Source organism: Pituophis catenifer, unplaced genomic scaffold (assembly GCF_029215685.1).
Source record: "Pituophis catenifer annectens isolate HBS135680 unplaced genomic scaffold, rPitCat1.0.hap2 SCAF_7, whole genome shotgun sequence".
NCBI lineage: Eukaryota > Metazoa > Chordata > Lepidosauria > Squamata > Colubridae > Pituophis > Pituophis catenifer.
In genome coordinates, this window is record NW_027256887.1 from 13,347,623 (window position 1) to 13,366,575 (window position 18,953).

Sequence of the window (18,953 nt, forward strand, 5' to 3'; positions counted from 1 at the left end):
ACCACGCTCCCTTTTATACCCTGTGGGGTGTGGTCCAGTGACTCAGCCTAATCTCGGGCACGCCTTTTCTTCTGTTGCGCGCGCTTATCTCTGCGACGCTGGCATGAATCCAGCCAAGACTCATTAATCTCATCACTGTCCACCTGTGGCTGCGTGGACGTGCTTGGCCCCGGCCCTATCTCTTGCCCTTCGGCGGACACTGAAGACATTGCCAAAGAGGAGGGTCCTGGAGGGGGAGGCCTTGCCAACTCCTCTCCTTCACTCTCTGAGTCCTCTCCTGCCGATGACACAGGCTCAGGTAACGGAGCCACAACAACTATAAAGAGAAGTTCTGTTTAGCTTTCTATTTTGAACGTGAAAGATCAATTGAGGTCACAAAGTAACTGAAAGACAAGATTTGAAAAAGGGCTGCTGAACCAGATTCCTTTGGGTACCTCTCTTGTCGGTGGCTGTATAAATTTGCACAATCATATTGTCGATACTCATGAATGACCTGTGTGCTTTGGTAAACTTTAAAATGGTAAATTTGCTACATAAATTGAACCAATAATGTACTTTTTTCTGACACTTCCAACAACATCTTATTTGGATGTATTCTATTTTTGGCTTGGCATGTTTGTTCAATTTTTCTTTTTATATAAATTGAAGTTATTTGTTATTAGAAAAAAATAGGGAGATTTCCTTATTCGTAGATATGAAATATTCTAAAATGACCCTTAGGCAAACTAAGGATTGCCTTGTTCTTCCAATTGGATCTGTAATGATTTGTGAAAATGCTCTTCTTGCAGCTATAAAAATATTTATCGTGAGATGGAGCAGAGCATTAAAGCAGCGGATGCTGTTGAAGATCTACGGTGGTTCAGAGCTAATCATGGACCAGGCATGTCTATGAACTGGCCCCAGTTTGAGGTAAAGGCTTTACTTGGCTTGTGGTCCTTCTTGCTGTTGCTTGAAGCTTCTCTTGTAAAGCTTACAAGAGAAGAAATGTCTTTTTTTGGTTCTTAGAAGAATAGCATAGGTGTGCCTAGCTCCGTGAGGGCGAACCTATGGCATGTGTGCCACAGGTGGCATGCAGAGCCTTCTCTGCGGGGATGGTAGCTGTTGCCCCAGCCCAGTTCCACCGCGCATGCGCACACCTCCTGCCGGCCAGCTGCTCTTTGGGTCTCTGCTGTGAATGTGCAGGGGGTGGGGTGCACGCGGGGGACGTGCACACACATGCGTGGCAAGAACGGGGCGCTTGTGTGGGGAGGTGCAGGTTGGTGCAGGAGACTTTCCAGGCCCAAAACGGGGTGTGAGGGGGACTCGTGCCGCGCCCCCGCACCCCGTTTTGGCTTCCAGGTTGATGCAGGAGGCTTTCCATGCCCAAAGTGGGGCACGGGGGGGGCGCATATGTATGGGAGCCTGGGTGCATTGCATTTTGGGGGTTCATAAGCGCGCACGCTTACGAACACATTTTGGGCACTTGGCACCAAAAAGTGGTGCTTGGCAGCAGTGGCCTAGCTGAAGGGAGAATATCCCAAAGGTGCTTTTTCAAGAGGCAACTGGACTTTCTGGTTTTTCTTTGAAGACATTTCGCTTCTCATCCAAGAAGCTTCTTCAGCTCTGAGAAACTTCTTGGATGAGAAGCAAAACGTCTTCAAAGAAAAACAAGGAAGTCCAGTTGCCTCTTGAAAAAGCATCTTTGGGACAGCCATGACCTGGATGACTGAGAATCTCCATAGACATGAAGGGAGAATACATATTCTTCCCCTATACCACAACTCCAGGAAGCAAAATAGGGAGATGGCTTTTAATTAAAATGTTGGTAAATGTAATTTGATTGATCTTGAAAATATAAGAGAGTCGAGGTGGCGCAGTGGTTTGAGTGCAGTACTGCAGCTACTTCAGCTGACTGCTAGTTCAGCAGATCAGCGGATCAAATCTCACTGGCTCAAGGTTGACTCAGCCTTCCATCCTTCTGAGGTGGGTAAAATGAGGACCCAGATTGTTTGGGGACAATATGCTATTTAGTATATAGTCTTTGGTGTAAGCCGCCCAGAGTCCTCGGAGAGTGGGCGGCATAGAAATATGAATAATAAATAAATAAATAATAAATAAGCAGGATTGGTTCTGGTCAATTCTAGGATAGGAGACTTTTATGAAACTTCATGGTACAGGAATTTGGAAATTAAAAGAATATCACAGCAGGCGGCAGTGGAGACAGAATCATAGAATTGGAAAAGATCATCGCTGTGAGCAACGCAATCACGTGGTGTTGCATTTTATGACAGTGTTGCTTAGTGACAGCGATTCCTGTTCCTATTGGCGTCATAAGCAGAGGACTGCACACCTATAGTAGATTCAATGTACAGTAACATGCCCAGATTCTTTTTGGAATTGAGTGGTCTCAACAAATCTAAAATACCGTACATAAATGCATAAAACAAAATTTAGTCTTTTAGTTCCTGGGATTTAAAGTTGCCATGAATGATACTTTATACGTACTATTGTAAATACTATAGGCACGTGTTTATTTTGGGGAGCAGAAAGTATCACCCAGGATATACAGAACAAGATATTTGTGTATATTTAAAGGTTTGTTTGTCTAATGCTGCATTTGGGGGTGAGAAGATGGTCTTAAATTCTGGAGCATTTTGACAGATAAATATAGTGTTTTTCTTAGTGTAGTCTGCTTGGTGACATCAATAAAATTGGACTACAGCCTTAAACTATATGGATGTTATAGCAAAACTAAGAAATGATCTAGAATTTGATTGAGGAGACACACTTGAGCAGAGGATGTTGGTAAAATAATCTGCAAAAGAAATTGGGTATAATGTTAATTGTTGGTTAATGATAAAATCCAGCATCTAGCACTAATTTTTAATTCTAATTAGTAGGCGTATGATACATCATAAATAAATAAATGTATTTTGTGTTTCATCTAATTATGAAATATTAATATACTATTGCAGTTATTACAAGTGGGATAACATAGCTTTTAATCGCATCCGTTGTACTTTTTAATCTTTGCATTTTGCCTTTTATTTCAAATGTCACAAACAGCAAGCTTTTGTAAAAACAGATAAAAGTTTTAAAATGAGTTACAGTAAAAACATCATTTTTCCTAACAATCATTTTATTTGCTTTTCATGCAACAAGGATGAAGTAAGTGTTAACTTTATGTAGAACAATATTTTAATTTTCTTATTTAAACTTCATAAATCTATCATCAAAACCCATTGCATCGTATTCCATTTTAGGTATACTTTTCCAACTTTCTTCTGTTATGGTTTATTTCACGTACAGTTACTTAAGTTTAGATGCAGGCTTTCCAAGTCATAAGACTGGATTATGATTAAGACATTAAGGACCAAAATCAGCTATGTGCCCTCTAACGGAAACAGATGATTTCCTTGATGAGGGTGTGACATTGTCCAGATGAGGGTTGTATCAGTCGGATCTGATGCTGGCTGAGTCATAATTTTTGACCACTCCCCTTGCTCCGCCCCTTTCATGCCCAGTTTAGACTCAGTCGGCCTGAGAGAAACATCTCCTACAGATCTGGCTATACAGCCCAGGTCTGTTCAATTTCACAGAATTGTAAGTCTTTTTGACCACCTTTTATTTTCTCTAGTTTAAAATTGTTACTTCCCCTTTAAATTTTTTTCCCCCCCTTCTATTGTAGCCTGCCGGTTTTGCCTTACTAGAGCGTCCTAAGCTGCAGGCTTTGCTTCGCTCCTGGCGGCGGCCATTTTGAAAGCCCCATTTTAAAAGGGAACTTTTTTCCTTTTTCTTTTTCCTGTCTTTTTTGGGGGGGATTTTTTTGATCTATCCCACCAACGATTGTTTAAGGGGCCCTAGACCACAATACCACCAACAATAATAGCGATTCCCTAATTTTAAGGGAAATCACCAAATCGGGCCGCCGCCCACGCTACAGCGATCCCAAAACCGCTGATCAGCTGTAGAGCGGTTAATTGAAGCGCCGCGGCAATTTTAAAAAGAAAAATTTTTTGCCGCTTTGCCACCAACGAGTCTGCAAGTTTGGGGGGGGGGGCAGCAAGCTTCTTCTTGCCTCCCCCTGTGGCATTTCCAGCCAGTATTTTTCTCATCGTGGCTGTGGGGGCGCTGAGGAGGTCCGTTTCTAGGCTTGCCTAGACAGATACCTCCGGAGCAGAGTTTCCTCCTGCTCACGTGTGACCTGGCAGCCATCGTGCTTAACGCCAGAGTCGTTGCCATCTCAAATTTCAACCACGTGGCGAAACTGAAACCAAAAGCTATTTCTCCAGTCGACATCGTGGTCGCAGTGAGTATACTAAAGATGGCAGATCGCTCTTCCCATGGGGAGGAAAATACTATGTACACTGGGAAGAAATCAACTTCCAAACGTAAGCACCTTTCTAAACCTGAGGAGAAGGATTTAACAAAGAGGCATAAATCTCTAGAAAAGCAAGTTAGTGAGGTGCCTGCAACTGAGCCTGGTAAGGGGACCCCCCCCCCCATCTACCCCCCCTCCTCCCATTTCAACTGTTAGCCAGGCCTGGTCTTCGGAGGGAGAGGGTAATGTTCTTCAACAAGACCAAAGCAATTTGCAAAACCCCTTTGCAAGTCAATTAATGACCCCTGCAACTCCTGTATTTGGTGGCCATGCAGCTGCAGCTGCTTCAACAGGTGAATCCTCTATGCCTGTGCTAACCCCCGAAGATCCTTTAAAAAATGTGCCAGAAGGATTGAGAATTCTGATTGAACAGGCCATTGCTTCTAGAATGGCAGCCAATATTCATGGTCACCACTCTGGCTCTGCTATTTCAGAGCGATCTGCCTGTATTAGAATTTCTCCTGCAGTCAGTCTTACTGGCTCTCATTCTCCTGCAGCCTCCAGAGTTAGTGAAGCCTTTGTGTTTGAGGAAGAGAGACATTCTGATCTATCAGATGATGAGGGGATAATCCAAGATCAACCTGCCTTTACAGGATTATTTCCCCCCAATAAATTCAAGTCTTTATTGCATAAGGCTCGCTTAACAGCCGCCTTAAAGGAAGATGAATACTTTCAAGAGATGCAGGAGGCTCAAAAGGGTGGACTACAGGGACCTTTTTCTGAGCCCCCCCCTGAACTTTGTTATGTACCAACTCCACAACTGTTCATAGATGTGGTAAAGAAACAGTGGGCTGGGCCTGCAACCATGGCATCTGCACATGGTTCAGATAAGAAATATTATGCTGTTGCTCCAAAGTTTGCTCAACTCTTGCAAGTTCCACCTGTAGACAGTCCTGTAGCGGCCCTTTCCTCTTCTTCTTCATACGTAACTGGGGATACTTCTGAAGGTCTAAGGCCAGAAGACAAAAAGTTAGAATTTCTGTTTAAAAAGAACCATCAGGCCTCGGCATGGGCAATTCAATCAGCTTCATCAGCCTCATTTTTTAATAGAACTACCATCCTTTGGCTTCAACAGTTACAGGCAAGGGTACCCCCCAGTGAGGTTCGCCTTCATCAGGATATTAATAAAATCATTGCTGCCACTCAATTTTCGGCTGATGCAACCTTGAATTCAGCCAAATTTGCATCCAGAGCCTTAGCCTCTACAGTTTCAGCCCGCAGGATGCTCTGGCTTCGCCAATGGCCTGCTGACCTTAAGGCCAAATGGCGCTTGGCTGCAGCTCCATATTCTGCAAACAAACTATTTGGGGAATCACTTGACCCTCTTCTTGTAGAGACACGGGACAAGCGAAAAATTTTGCCCTCAACATACAAACGGGCTGAAGGAAGACCCTCTCCATATTACAGAAGGCCTTCCTTTCGTTCCTACCCCCAGGGAGGCCCCTCCAGGCAGGAATATCTTCAGGGATCCTATCGATCCTCGGACCGTCAATATTTTCGGGACAGGAGCAGACAATTCCAGCCCAAACGGTCCTTTCGGGGTTCTGGTTTCCGCCAGTCCCGCAGTCGTAAGTGACTCACTACCAAATCCTCCAGTAGGGGGTCGCCTGTCCCTCTTTGCGGACAGGTGGGAAAGGTCATCTTCAGACCTTTGGGTTCTTTCAGTTGTGAAATTCGGCCTCCCCCTGGAATTTCTCTCCAGGCCTCCAACCCGCTTTCTTCAATGTCCAACTTCCAAAAGCGAATCCAGACGTCAATTAATGAACCAAGCAGTTCAGCACCTACTACAGATTCACGCCATAGAGGAGGTCCCCCACGATCAATGGAAACAGGGGTATTATTCCATCCTGTTCGTAGTTCCAAAGCGGTCAGGGGGGTGGAGAGCCATTCTGGACTTAAAAAATCTCAACTCATACATAGTGTATCGCAGATTCAAAATGTGTTCACTAACCTCTATTCTTCAAGGGATTCGTCCCAACGATTTTCTAGTTTCCATAGACCTCATGGAGGCTTATCTTCACATTCCCATCCTGCCAAAGCATCGACAGTATCTCCGATTCAGCTATGCAGGAAAGCATTTTCAATACCGGGCTCTTCCCTTCGGACTGGCATCTGCACCAAGGGTCTTCACAAAGGTCCTGGCGGTGGTGGCGGCTCACCTGAGACAACAACCGGTAAGGATCCAGGCTTACCTGGACGATATTCTGATTCAGGCTCACTCTCAAGAGCAAGCCTTACACGACCTACACCTCACGATTCAAACCCTGAACGACCATGGGTTCTTGGTCAACTACAAAAAAAGTCAGTTAGTGCCAGTCACCAGGATCACACATCTTGGCGCCATCATAGACGCAGCCCAGGGGACCGTCTACCTAACCTTGGAACGACGGTCAGACATCAGGAACCTAGTAGCTCTCATTCGCAGAACTCCATCAGTTCCATTGGCCACTCTATCCAAGCTCTTAGGCAAGATGGTCTCCTGCGTCCAGATCGTCCCATGGGCACACCTTCACGCTCGCCACTTGCAGTGGTTCCTGCTTCCTTTTCAAAAGAAACGCCAAGCTCACACCATGTCAACAGTCAAAGTTCCACTCTCAGTCAGGCGATCGCTAGGTTGGTGGACATCGCCTTCTCTCGACAAGGGGTGTCCTTTCATGAATCACGACCGACTTGTACTCACTACAGACGCCAGCCTTCACGGATGGGGGGCTCATCTTGCATCACACGTGGCTCAGGGCCGTTGGTCTGCATCAGACCTCGCCAACTCTATCAACTGGCTGGAGCTGAAGGCCATTCGTCTCGCTCTCACGCACTTTCACCGGTTCGTGCAACACCGTCATGTTCTGGTGTTGACAGACAATATAGCGGCGAAGGCACATGTCAACCGTCAAGGGGGCACCCACTCAAAGCGCCTCATGGAGGAATCATTTCGCCTGGGCAAGTGGGCAGAACAACACCTCCTCTCCATCAGAGCGGACCACATTGCGGGGTCGGAAAACACACAGGCGGATTTCCTGAGCAGGACAGAGGTGGACAACAGCGAGTGGCAGATTCATCCCGACATATTTCATCAGATTTGCAACAGGTTCGGCATCCCAGCCATAGATCTCTTCGCCACACACCTGAACAATCAGCTTCCTCGCTTCTTCTCGAGGTTCCCGACGCCAGGGGCGGAAGGGGTCAACGCTCTCCGTCTCACCTGGCCGCCGGGTCTTCACTATGCCTTTCCACCGCTGCCTCTGATTCCGGCCCTGATTCGGAAGATCATCGCCGACAGAGCAGAAATTATCCTCGTGGCTCCCCACTGGCCACGCCGTCCGTGGTTCGCAGACCTGGTCAGTCTCTCCACATTTCACCCTTGGAGAATTCCACCAGACGAGATTGTCCTGCGTCAGGGGAACCTTCTTCATCCGGACCCTCAGTGGCTCCAACTGACTGCATGGCGCTTGAAGGGGCCCGTCTAAGGCAGGACAATTATTCAGATAGGGTGATTCACATTGTTCAAGCCTGCAGACGTAAATCCACAGTCAGACTCTACAATATCTCCTGGCTCGCCTTTTATAGGTGGTGCCGCTCCCGGCAGATAGATCCTGTTTCAGCCTCACCTGCCCAGATCTTGGAGTTCCTCAGAGATGGGTTTGACCGTGGTCTGGCCCATAGTACCCTTCGGAGACATGTGGCGGCTCTGTCTACGGCCTTGTCCAGTCCATCCGGCCGACCACTCACTCAGCACCCTGTGATAAAAAAGTTCCTGCGAGGAGCCAGGCTCTTGCGGCCCTCCTCGATTCATAGATACCCTACTTGGGATTTGCCCAAGGTCCTTAACGCTTTAACTGAGACTCCCTTTGAACCCCTCCGTACGGTTCACCTTCGCTTTCTCACCCTTAAGGTGGTTTTCCTTATAGCCATAACTTCAGCCCGTCGCATTTCGGAGCTGGCAGCCCTCTCAGTTAGGGAGGATCTCTGTGTTTTCCGGCCGGACACAGTCATTTTGAGATTGGACCCTTCCTTTATTCCCAAGGTTAATTCCCCCTTTCACAGGGCCCAAGAGGTTATTTTGCCCAATTTCTGTCCCCGGCCCTCTCATGCCTTGGAACGAAGGTGGCATACCTTAGATGTACGGAGGGCCCTAAAGATTTATATCAAAAGGACTGCTCCCTTCAGGAAGTCAGAGGCTTTGTTTGTTTCCTTTTTGCCAGGCTCCCTAGGGCTCAAAGTCTCTTCTGCCACAATTGGTAGATGGATCAGGGCTTGCATCGCCTCGGCATATCAGGCCCAGGCGATTCCTGTTCCCAATAGCATTACTGCCCACTCCACTAGGAGTGCTGCTACCTCAGCAGCTTGGGCGACTCAGGCCTCCCTTGAGGAGGTATGTAGGGCAGCCACCTGGTCTACCCCCTCGCCATTTATTCGTCATTACAAGATAGATACCTTTGCTTCTGCTGAAGCGTCATTTGGCAGGAGGGTTTTGCAGCAGGTGCATCGTGCGAGGGTCTCTCCAGGCCCTTCGACATCCCGCCCTTGAGACAGCCAAATCTTTGGTATGTCCCTCATCTGGACAATGTCACACCCTCATCAAGGAAATTGGGCATTGGTCTTACCTTAAATGCCAGATTTCTTGAGGGGGGTGACATTGTCCAGCCCCTCCCTCTGTCTCAGTGCCTGTACAGTTTATTGTTCTTGTTCAGTAGTTTTTTTCCAGTTGTCCCGTTGGACCGATTTACTTCCTCCTGATAACGGTGGTTCCTGTTGGAGATACTTCTGGTGGCCTTCCTTCGTCAAAACTGAGCATGAAAGGGGCGGAGCAAGGGGAGTGGTCAAAAATTATGACTCAGCCAGCATCAGATCCGACTGATACAACCCTCATCTGGACAATGTCACCCCCCTCAAGAAATCTGGCATTTAAGGTAAGACCAATGCCCAGGAACTAACGCTTCTGCCAGTATCCTTTGAAAAAGCTCTTTGAAGAAGAAGCTGTGATACAGGCATGTCAGGTCAAAGGATGTACAAATAAACATTGTATATGCCTAATCTTAAATTATACTAAATGCCAGAGATCATTTTGAACCTTGAGTCCTTGGTTCTGCTTATATGATTCAGTGCATACCAGGTGTTTTAAGGGAATACTATTTCTTTCATGTTTTGTATGGGAAAAATTGAAGTACAGAATGGGGGTTACGGTAATGAAAGGAATATAGAAAAGGGCATTGGGGCATACTAGTGCTTTCATTTGTTATTCTAAACTAGGGGTGTCAAACTCGATTTCTTCGAGGCCCGGATCAGCATTGTAGTTCCCCTCCGCGGGCTGGCCAGGGGGAGACAGGACGGCTGGCCTCCTGCAGCACTTTGCTGGCCAAAACAGGGGGGGGCATGTGCGACCGCGCCATGCCCTATTTTCGGCCTGGATGGTCTTCTGCAGCACTCTGCTGGCCAAAACAGGGCGCGGCATTGCGTGCGCCCAATTTTGGCTGACAAAATGCTACAGGAGGCAATGCAGACTGAAAACGGGTGTGACATGGCTGGGCACGGCCCCCCTGCACCCCAGTTTGCTGGCAAAGTGCTGCAGAAAGCCATCCAGGCCGAAAACGGGGCACGGAGGGGCTGTGCGTGCTCCCCCCCTCGACCAGTTTTGGCTGCCAGAGACATTGTGAGACGGTCCTTTGCTATTTCCAGGCTGGTCCCGCGGGCCAGATTTAAGTACCCCACCGGTCGGATCCGGTCCGCGGGCCTTCAGTTTGACACTCCTGTTCTAAACCATAGACATGGATCCTTAATATAATGTGTCTCAATTGACAAACCATGAATTTCAGGAGGCTAGAAATTTGGAAACTGAAAATAGGCACAATTCAGATGAGTACTTAAATTGAACTACTGCTTAAAGAGGCAAAATATGTTACATCTTTCGTCTGTGATAATCCTAGCAAACAAGATCTTTCCTACTGGATGTAATTTTGACCCAAGCAAAATATTTCAAACTCGTTTTGTTGCATTGTAAAGTTAATAAGTTGCTTCTCTTTAGGAAATGTCTTGCAATAGAGGACATTCGTCTTTAGTTAAAAGCAGGACTGGAATTAAGAAGGGATTTTGTCCCAGCTTTGTAGATCTTACCATGTTGTATTTAGATATAATGATGACCTCCAAGCCATGGTGGCTGATGTTCTCTGGTAGCAAATTTCTTCAAACATTTTTGTGGTTCTTTGCAATAGGACTGGTCAGCTGATCTGAACCGTTCTCTAAGTAGAAGGGAGAAAAAAAAGGCAACAGATGGTGTGACTTTGACCAGTGTTAACCAAACAGGGGATCAGCAGTCACCGCAAAAAAATAGCAGGTAAGATGATTTTTTTAATTTTATTTACTCAAGTTTCAAATCGGGGTGTGTAAATATTTGGAATATTTCAAAACTAGATCAATTGGAAGAATTTGGGTTTTAAGTTCCACTATCTCAAGGAAAAATGAGAAAAAATCTCAATTAAGATTACATGGACATCCTTGTGTTAAACTTGATGGTAATAGTCAAAGCACGATTTGTAGCCAAAAATGCATAAAAGAGACAACAGCTGTAATTGGGTCTAACTGGAACAAAGGAAAATGGTTTCTATATCTTGCCAAACAGAGCTTTTATCCCAAGTTTTGTAGCCCCAGATTCAATTTTTTTGGATTGCTTGAGTCTTCTACATTAATTCATTATTATTTGTTCTAATATTATGTCCATTTGTGTAAAACGATAAGACTTCTGTGAAGGAAATTCAAGGGCCATCATTCTCATGTACCACTATTCCAAATCAAATCAAATCAAAACAAAACAAAACAAAACACAACACAACACAACACAACACAACACAACACAACACAAATAAAATAATGGAAGAGTGTGTAAAGTCCTTTTACAGTACTGTAAAGCCATTTTGGGAATTCCCAATTTAATTCCCAATTTAAATAGTTTTAAAATTACGATCGTGGTTAGGAGGGGGTAACAACAGAGTTACCAGAGTAACATAACTCTGATGATTCTGGAAGAATAAGGGATTTTAAAAAGTGAAATGTATGCCCCAAATGTTGCGGACATCATAACATTTTAAAGTTGCACCTTCTCCCCCCAAATTATGACATTCCCCCTCCTTTATGGTGCTCTATCATTAACCTGTCTGTGGCCCCTGGGCAATGCACATACAAACTGCAAGCCCCTAGACCAGGGGTGTCAAACTCAAACTTTTGGTGGCAGAACACTCTGGCCAGCACAGACGCCCCTGACATGAGTGACGTCAAGCTGGCCACGCCTACCCCGCCCATGCCCCCCACAGCCTCCTGAGGTCAAACACAATGAAATTGAGTTTGACACCCCTGCCCTAGACAAAAAATACTGCTCAGCAGCACTGACTATTCAGCTGGTCCTTGACTTACAACTACAACAAAGTCCAACATTTCTGTTAAGTGAGACATTTGTTAAGTGAGCTTTGCCCCGTTTTATGAGTTTTCTTGCCACAGTTGTCGAGTGAATCACTACAGTCGATAAGTTAGTAACTTGGTTGTTAAGTGAATCCGGCTTCCCCGTTGGCTATGCTGGTCAGAAAGTGTTCTGTCCCCGTCTCACATACGCACACAAACAGACAGCCGAGTGTTAAATAAACTGGCAGACAACCAATTCTTCCGATAAGAAGCTTGGCAGCAACCCAGTAGCTGCGTGCCAAGAACTTTACTCCTAAACAAAATACACACAGTTCAAGAATTGTCCAGTTCGTAAAATAAATCCAAGGCAGAGAATGTTGTTTCCAAAGATGCAATGTGACTCAATAGTAGTTAGTTTTGTCCGTCACGGAGTCTGAATGGCCACCTCACCCCCTTTTATATCCTGTGGGGTGTGGTCCAGTGACTCAGCTTAATCTCTGGCACGCCTCTTCTTCTGTTGCACGCGCTTATCTCTGCGACGCTGCTGAGGATCCAGCCAAGACTCATCTCCCTCATTACTGTCCACCTGTGGCTGCATGGACGTGCTTGGCCCTGGCCCTATCTCTTGCCCTTCGGCGGGCACCGAAGGCATTGCCAGAGAGGAGGGTCCTGGAGAGGGAGGCCTTGCCAACTCCTCTCCTTCACTCTTGGAGTCCTCTCCTGCCGATGACACAGGCTCAGGTAACGGAGTCACAACAGAAGGTCACAAAACTTGATTGTATCACCCCGAGATACTACGGCCGTCATAAATATAAGCCAAGCATCTGAATTTTGCTTACGTGATCATGAGGATGCTACAAACATAACTATGAAGAGCAGTCATAAGTCACATTTTTAGTGCCATTGTAACAAACTGTTATACTAGAGCACTACACTAGTTTTACTTTCCCTGAAGGGGGTTTAGTGTGTAGAAAGCTATGCTGCCAAGAAAGACCTTTGCAAGATTTCTTTCCCAGCTCTTAATTGGGTGTCTGTATGTGTTCTTTTTAGAGGTGTTTTTAGTTTTCTTTTATTAACATTTCATAAACAAGTAGTAGACTTACTTTCAATTATCTGGCTTCATGAATTTGAAAGGACTATTAGTCAATGCAGATGTATGTTAATAAATACAACTGAGGATTTAATGCAAGTAGTCCTTGACTTACAACAATTCGTTTAGTGACTGTTGAAAATTACAATGGCATGGGAAAAAATGACTTATGACTGTTTTTCACACCTACAACCATTGCAGCATCTCCATGTCATGTGATCAAAATTCAGGTGCTTTTGCAACTGGTTGATATTTATGACGGTTGCTGTGCCCCAGGGTCATGTGATCACTTTTGGACAAGCAAAGGGGAAGTGGTTGTCTGGGGAAGCCACGCTCACTTAACAACCATGTTACTAACTTAACAACTGCAGTGATTCACTTAACAACGATGGCAAGAAAGGTCCTAAAAATTGCGCAAAACTCAATTTAACAAATGTCTCGCTTAACAACAGAAATGTTGGGCTCAATTGTGGTTGTAAGTCGAGGACTACCTGTACTGCATTAATATTAAGGAACAATTGCCATCTCTTGTGCTTGGGAATGGGACCGTGTGTCCTAAATCGCTTTTCTATGAGGGGCTGCCCTGCAGTTTTAAGTGCAACCACAGGAATTTCTGTAATTCCTGATAATATTATTCCAGATATTGCCAATATATAGAAATTGTGCCAGGAGTATCCCACTTAACATGTTAGGTTTTAGAGGGCTGGCTAAGCATAATTTACTGATATCTCTGGTGAATAAGTTTTTTTTTCCAATTAATTTGTGGCTCATTAAAGTTTAAGTGATTGCTTAACTTTCATAACAATGTGTTTCTGATATAAATGCCTTGTACAATACAGGTCCTCAAAGTTTTGTTCATGCTCTCGAATGACTTGCGATTTTGTGCTGTCCTTCAGTACATCAGCATAGATTCAAGTGCGTTGAAAAATATCCTGATATATGAACAACATATTTCACAAGCAATGTTTCTTTCATATTAAAAGTCTTATTTAAGTCTGGTTTCTTCCAATTTCATTTTATTCTCTTATGATAAGAATCAAAGGTTGGGAAGCTTGTTAAAGAGAGCCCCTACCTGTAACTATGGTGAAATTTCCTGACAAGGGAGAGCAATTTTAACCAATGGCATTGCCTCCTGGAGTTGTGGCTGCTCCAATCACTGGAGGTTTTCAAGAAAAGATTGGACAACTTTTTGTCCAGAATGGTATAAGGCCGTGATGGCGAACCTATGGCACGCGTGGCACACAGAACCATACCTGTAGGCACACGAGGATTGCCCTACCTCAGCTCCAGCATGCATCTGCAAGCCGGTCAGCTGATTTTCGGGCCTTCTAGGTCCACCGGAAGTCGGGAAATGGGCCATTTCCGGCCTCCAAAGAACCTCTGTAGGGTGGGGAAGGCTGTTTTCACTCTCCCCAGGCTCCAAGAAAGCCTCTAGAGCCCGGCGAGAGTGAAAAAGGGGCCTACCGGTAACCTTTTTGCCGTCGTGTGCCAAAAAGGGGGGGCGGAAGCACAGGGGGGCATTGAATTATGGGGAGCACAACCCCCCCTCCTCCCGCTTTTGGCACACAACAGCAAAAAGGTTAGCCATCACTGGTATAAGGTCTCTTCCCTTAGGCAGAACAGACTAGTCCAGTGGTCTCCAACCTTGGCAACTTTAAGACTTATGGACTTCAACTCCCAGAGTTCCAGCGAAGCTGGCTCAGCAATTCTAGGAGTTGAAGTCCTCCAGGCTTAAAGTTGCCAAGGTTGGTTGGAGACCCCTGGACTAGAAGACTTCCAAAGTTCCTTCCAGCCTTATGATTCTAATTGTATTATGATAGGTTTTGAACTGCCAAGTGCTTTTCTCTCTTAACTTTATGCTTCCTTGGAGATTCACTGCTGCTTTCCTCGGGAGTTAAGATCTGTTAAATCAATAGGAACTTTGCAAAATCAGTACTGCATTACGAGGCCACTTTTAAATGCTTCCAAATACTTGTTTTCAAAAGATCCAAAAGGTATTATCATAATGCTAAATTTAGTAAGAGTCCTCCTTGGCATGAAATTAGCCAAGTAGTTGGCTCCATTTACATTATAAATGTTAAGGCCTAAGGAATGGGCCTTTTCGGGTTGCTGGTATACCCACAAACTCTGAAGCACCTCTCCATTTTTATTGCTTACCAGATTTATTTTTATATTCGATATTACAGTTCATTGTTCACTGTCTTCCAATTGGATTCGATTTACTTTTTAATTAACTATTGTAACTGAGAAAAACTGTTTCTGAGGAGAAATGAATTAAAAGCGTCCATCTTAGAAGGAAGATGGAGATATGCTAACTTGGAAGTTTTAGCTTTTCTCTTTAAAGGTTTTTTTTTTTTTTTAATAAAATACAAGAAATAAACAAACTTATATTTCTTCTATTACCTGTTTATATATGATAGGGTCACCTTAACCCTTTTTTTCTCCCAAATAGCAACCTTAGTGTCCCGAGTAACACAGTGCAGTCAGTACAGTCAAGTTACAATCCCTTTGAAGACGAAGAAGATTCTGGAAGTACTGTCAGTGAAAAGGAGGACAATAAAATCAAAAAGTTGGTGAAAGAACTGTTCTCAACTTGTTTTTTCTTGACTTACACTTCTCTATCCAGGGTTTCCAACTCTGGGTTTCTTCAGAACCATTGTGTGCATGAAGTCCTTGCTCAGAGGTTACCTACCTTTTGCAGACTTGACTAACCTACCAGCACTCTATTCCTGTTTTATTTTCGGATTGGTTTTTCTTCACTGATTCCACAGACATGATCTTTGGTAGTGTGCTTTGAAACCATTGCTGGAATTTTACCCCCGGCTGTATTCATTCGGATATGTTCCTTTAGGACTCTCTCTTTATCACATAACATTTTTCCTTAAACGAATTATCTTTCTAGTGTTGATGCTGGACTGCTGGTTAATAGCTTATACACATACTCTATATGCTTCTCAGTTCACTGTTAATGCTGACTTTTCTCTGGTTGTTTGACATAACAAAACATCTCATGATTAAATAGGAGCCCTTGTTGGCCGCAATAGTGACATATTGACAGCTTTTGCCCAAGAGTTCAGCTAAACCAAGCTAAAATAATGTATTATTTGTGTTTAGTGTTAGCAGCTATGAGAAAAACCAGAGTTTGGGGGCTGAATGGTCTGATGAAGAAATCAACAATCCGTTTTCATCCAATGATACCCAAGGAGAATCTAATCCATTTGATGAAGATGTTTCCCCTACGGTGGAAGTGAGAGTCCGAGCCCTCTATGATTATGAAGGCCAAGAGCATGATGAATTGAGCTTTAAGACTGGTAGGTCCTGTCTGGTCATATGACATATTTTTCTACCATAGGAAATGCAAGAAACTTCAGGTCTACGGTGTGTCGGCATTTTGGAATGTTTGTGGTGCTTTTTTAGAAATCGGTAGAGAGAAATCAGCCTTCCACTCAAATTTGTAGAACGTTCGCAGCTACTAAGTACGAATGTGCACACATGTCCCATGAGAATTCCTGGATCTGTAAAAATAAATCTAATAGTATTGTTATGATGGCTGGTTGCACAGTAAGCTAAATATTTAAACTTAATTTGGCATTTTTATTCACCTATAGCCGTGATGGCGAACCTATGGCACACATACCACAGATGGCACGCACTGCTCTCTCTGTGGGCACATGAGCCCCCCCCTTTCAGCTCCACCACGCATGCGCACATGCCTCCTGCCGGCCAGCTGGTTGTCGGGTCTCTGCCGCGCATGTGAGGGGGGCGGGTTGTGTGCGGGGGTGCCACTAGCGCATACGCTGGGGTGTGTGCTGGGGTGTCATGTGTGCATGCGCAGGGGTCGGGGTGTATGTGGAGATGGGGCGCATATATGGGGTTGCACACGCATTGCATTTTGGTGGTTTGGGGGTGTGCGCATGTGCGCGCATGCGCACGCGCTTTGGGCACTCAGTCTGGAAAAGGTTACTGACCTATAGAATCTTTTCCAACAACCTGGAATAGGCAGTGTTGTTTGATGGTGTTAGAGGTATCGTTGCAGGGTGTAAATTGTTCCAAGTAAAGCTGACTTTTTCAAGCGACTGATGGGGATTTTTTGTCAATGTTGATGACGTTCAAATGGATCTCCAGATGTTTTAAAATCATGCCCAAGGCATCAATTGGTACTATCTTTGCTTTCTTTTGCGACAGTAGATCTACTTCTATTTCCAGGTGGTTGTATTTTGTTATCTTTTTCCAGTACTTTCTCTCCTATTCTGCTTTCTTCAGGTACTGCAAGATCCACTATCCAGAATTTTTCTATGCCTTTCTTATCGACAGTTGTTAAGTTTGGAGGTGTTATGTGGCAGGTGCTTGTCTGTTTGCATTTTGGAATTTTTGAGGTTATTTTAAACATTAAGAGAGAAATTAACCCCTCTTCCCATTAAAATTTCTGCATTTGTAAGAGGTTTGCGTGCATGAAGTAGCAATGTATACATTTGTCATATAATAATTGTTGTGGTTGTAAAAAGTAATATGGCAATACCGTTTGTAAAAAAGTGAATATGAATAATTACTATTACCACTTACTATTGGCTTTCAGCTAGCCTTGACTCCTGGGGGCTGCCTGGACTAGATTCTGAAATTTTCTTGGCAAAAATTTCAGGAATAATTTGCCTTTGTCTTTTAAAAAGCTTTTGATTGTCTTAGTAAAATAAAATACTGAACTAATTACTTTAAAATTAAGACTACCTACTGATTAATTCTCTTTCAAATCAAGGCATTTATTTATTACATGGGAAGGTAAAATGTCTTCTATTTGCTTTGTCAGGCACCTGTCCATTTTTCTTCACTGAATTTTTCTCTTTCCAACTAAAGTGGGATAGGAATTCCACTTTTTCTTTTTTTGGGAAAAGAAAGGATATTTCAAAAATCTAAGAGCCCGTTTATTCGTTCTCTTTGATAATTAAAAAGAGTGAAATGCTTGTTCACAGACAGATTCTGCACATTCTGGAAATGTGCCATAAGACACATAATATGGTGATAGCTCACTGTTCTCATACTTTTGTTTTGGAAAAAGATGTCACTCAACTAACCTTTTTCCTAGGTGGAGCAAAGCAGAATAATGAAGATGTTAGAGCTTCCTCTTAAAACAAAATTAGTCTAAATCACATAAACATCTCAATCTCAGTATGCAAATGCCACAGCGTTGCTTCCAAGGGCACTTCAGCCTAGTCTCACTTTATAGTATAAAAATTTCAGTTACTTTTTTTAAAATAATAGCAGTACAGGTAATTCCCAATTTAATTCCCTCTGACTGGATGGTGGGGAGTGGAAGAATTTATATTCCTTGCAGACAGCTGGTCATTTGCATTCTTCCATTCCCCATCATCCAGTCAGAACTGAAGAAGCTTCTTGGATGAGAAGCAAAATATCTTCAAAGAAGAACCAGAAAGTCTAGTTGCCTCTTGAAAAAGCATCTTTGGGACAACAGCAGTAGAGGAAAAATATAGTTCTGTTTTAGAATGGAATAGAATTCTTGACTGGCCAAGTGTGATTGGACGCACAAGGAATTTGTCTTTGGTGCATATGCTCTCAGTGTACATAAAAAGAAAAAAAATACATTCATCAAGAATCATAAGATACAACACTTAGTGATAGTCATAGGTTACTAAATAAGCCATCAAATCATACTAGGAAAGAAATAAAACAATATAAATCATAGCGATACAAGCAACAAGGTTATAGTCATAAGTGGGAGGAGATAGGTAATAGGAAGGATGAGAAGAATAACAGTAATACAGTCTTAGTAAATAATTTAGCAGAGTTGTGGGAATTAGTTGTTTAGCAGTGATGGCATGCGGGGAAAAACTTTTTTTTGGGAAGTATTTTTTTTTAAAGTAATCCAAAAAGATTTCCTGCTTGCACTTATTTCGATGAGCATAAAGCACTTCCCATTCATATTCAATAATAAGAGAATATTACACAAATAGTGTTAATATTGGCTGGTAGAGCCAGTTTGGTATAGTAGTTTAAGACAGGGATCTCCCACCCCTAGGCCACGGCCTATTTGAAATCAGGCTGTGGAAGAGATGGCAAGCGCCCGGTGTTCACACAAATGGAGCTGTGCGCACAGATGCGCGC

General features: G+C 43.9%; 2 protein-coding genes across 3 annotated transcripts in view; both read left to right on the top strand.

Annotated features, from left to right (window-relative positions):
- The window catches only part of PACSIN2 (protein kinase C and casein kinase substrate in neurons 2), a 49,231-nt gene that overhangs the window by 27,358 nt on the left and 2,920 nt on the right, over positions 1 to 18,953 (top strand). The window contains exons 7-10 of one of the 2 annotated variants that reach the window (XM_070947667.1): positions 789 to 909; positions 10,567 to 10,688; positions 15,289 to 15,405; positions 15,951 to 16,147. In XM_070947667.1, coding sequence (XP_070803768.1) covers positions 789 to 909; positions 10,567 to 10,688; positions 15,289 to 15,405; positions 15,951 to 16,147 — 557 coding nt within the window. The remainder of the gene's footprint in view (positions 1 to 788; positions 910 to 10,566; positions 10,689 to 15,288; positions 15,406 to 15,950; positions 16,148 to 18,953) is intronic. The other variant, XM_070947668.1, reaches the window with a different exon arrangement.
- Positions 4,926 to 9,143, top strand: LOC139319702 (uncharacterized). The gene is made up of 2 exons (XM_070947666.1): positions 4,926 to 6,534; positions 6,786 to 9,143. Exons 1-2 carry the CDS (start codon positions 6,121 to 6,123, stop codon positions 8,883 to 8,885), a joined length of 2,514 nt encoding a protein of 837 aa, XP_070803767.1. The 5' UTR covers positions 4,926 to 6,120; the 3' UTR covers positions 8,886 to 9,143.

Excerpts from the sequence above, each read along its gene's own strand:
- LOC139319702 (XM_070947666.1), top strand. The coding sequence starts at position 6,121 with ATGAACCAAGCAGTTCAGCACCTACTACAGATTCACGCCATAGAGGAG. Across the intron at positions 6,535-6,785 it reads CTCACCTGAGACAACAACCG|AACTCCATCAGTTCCATTGG; the intron begins GTAAGGATCCAG and ends TCTCATTCGCAG.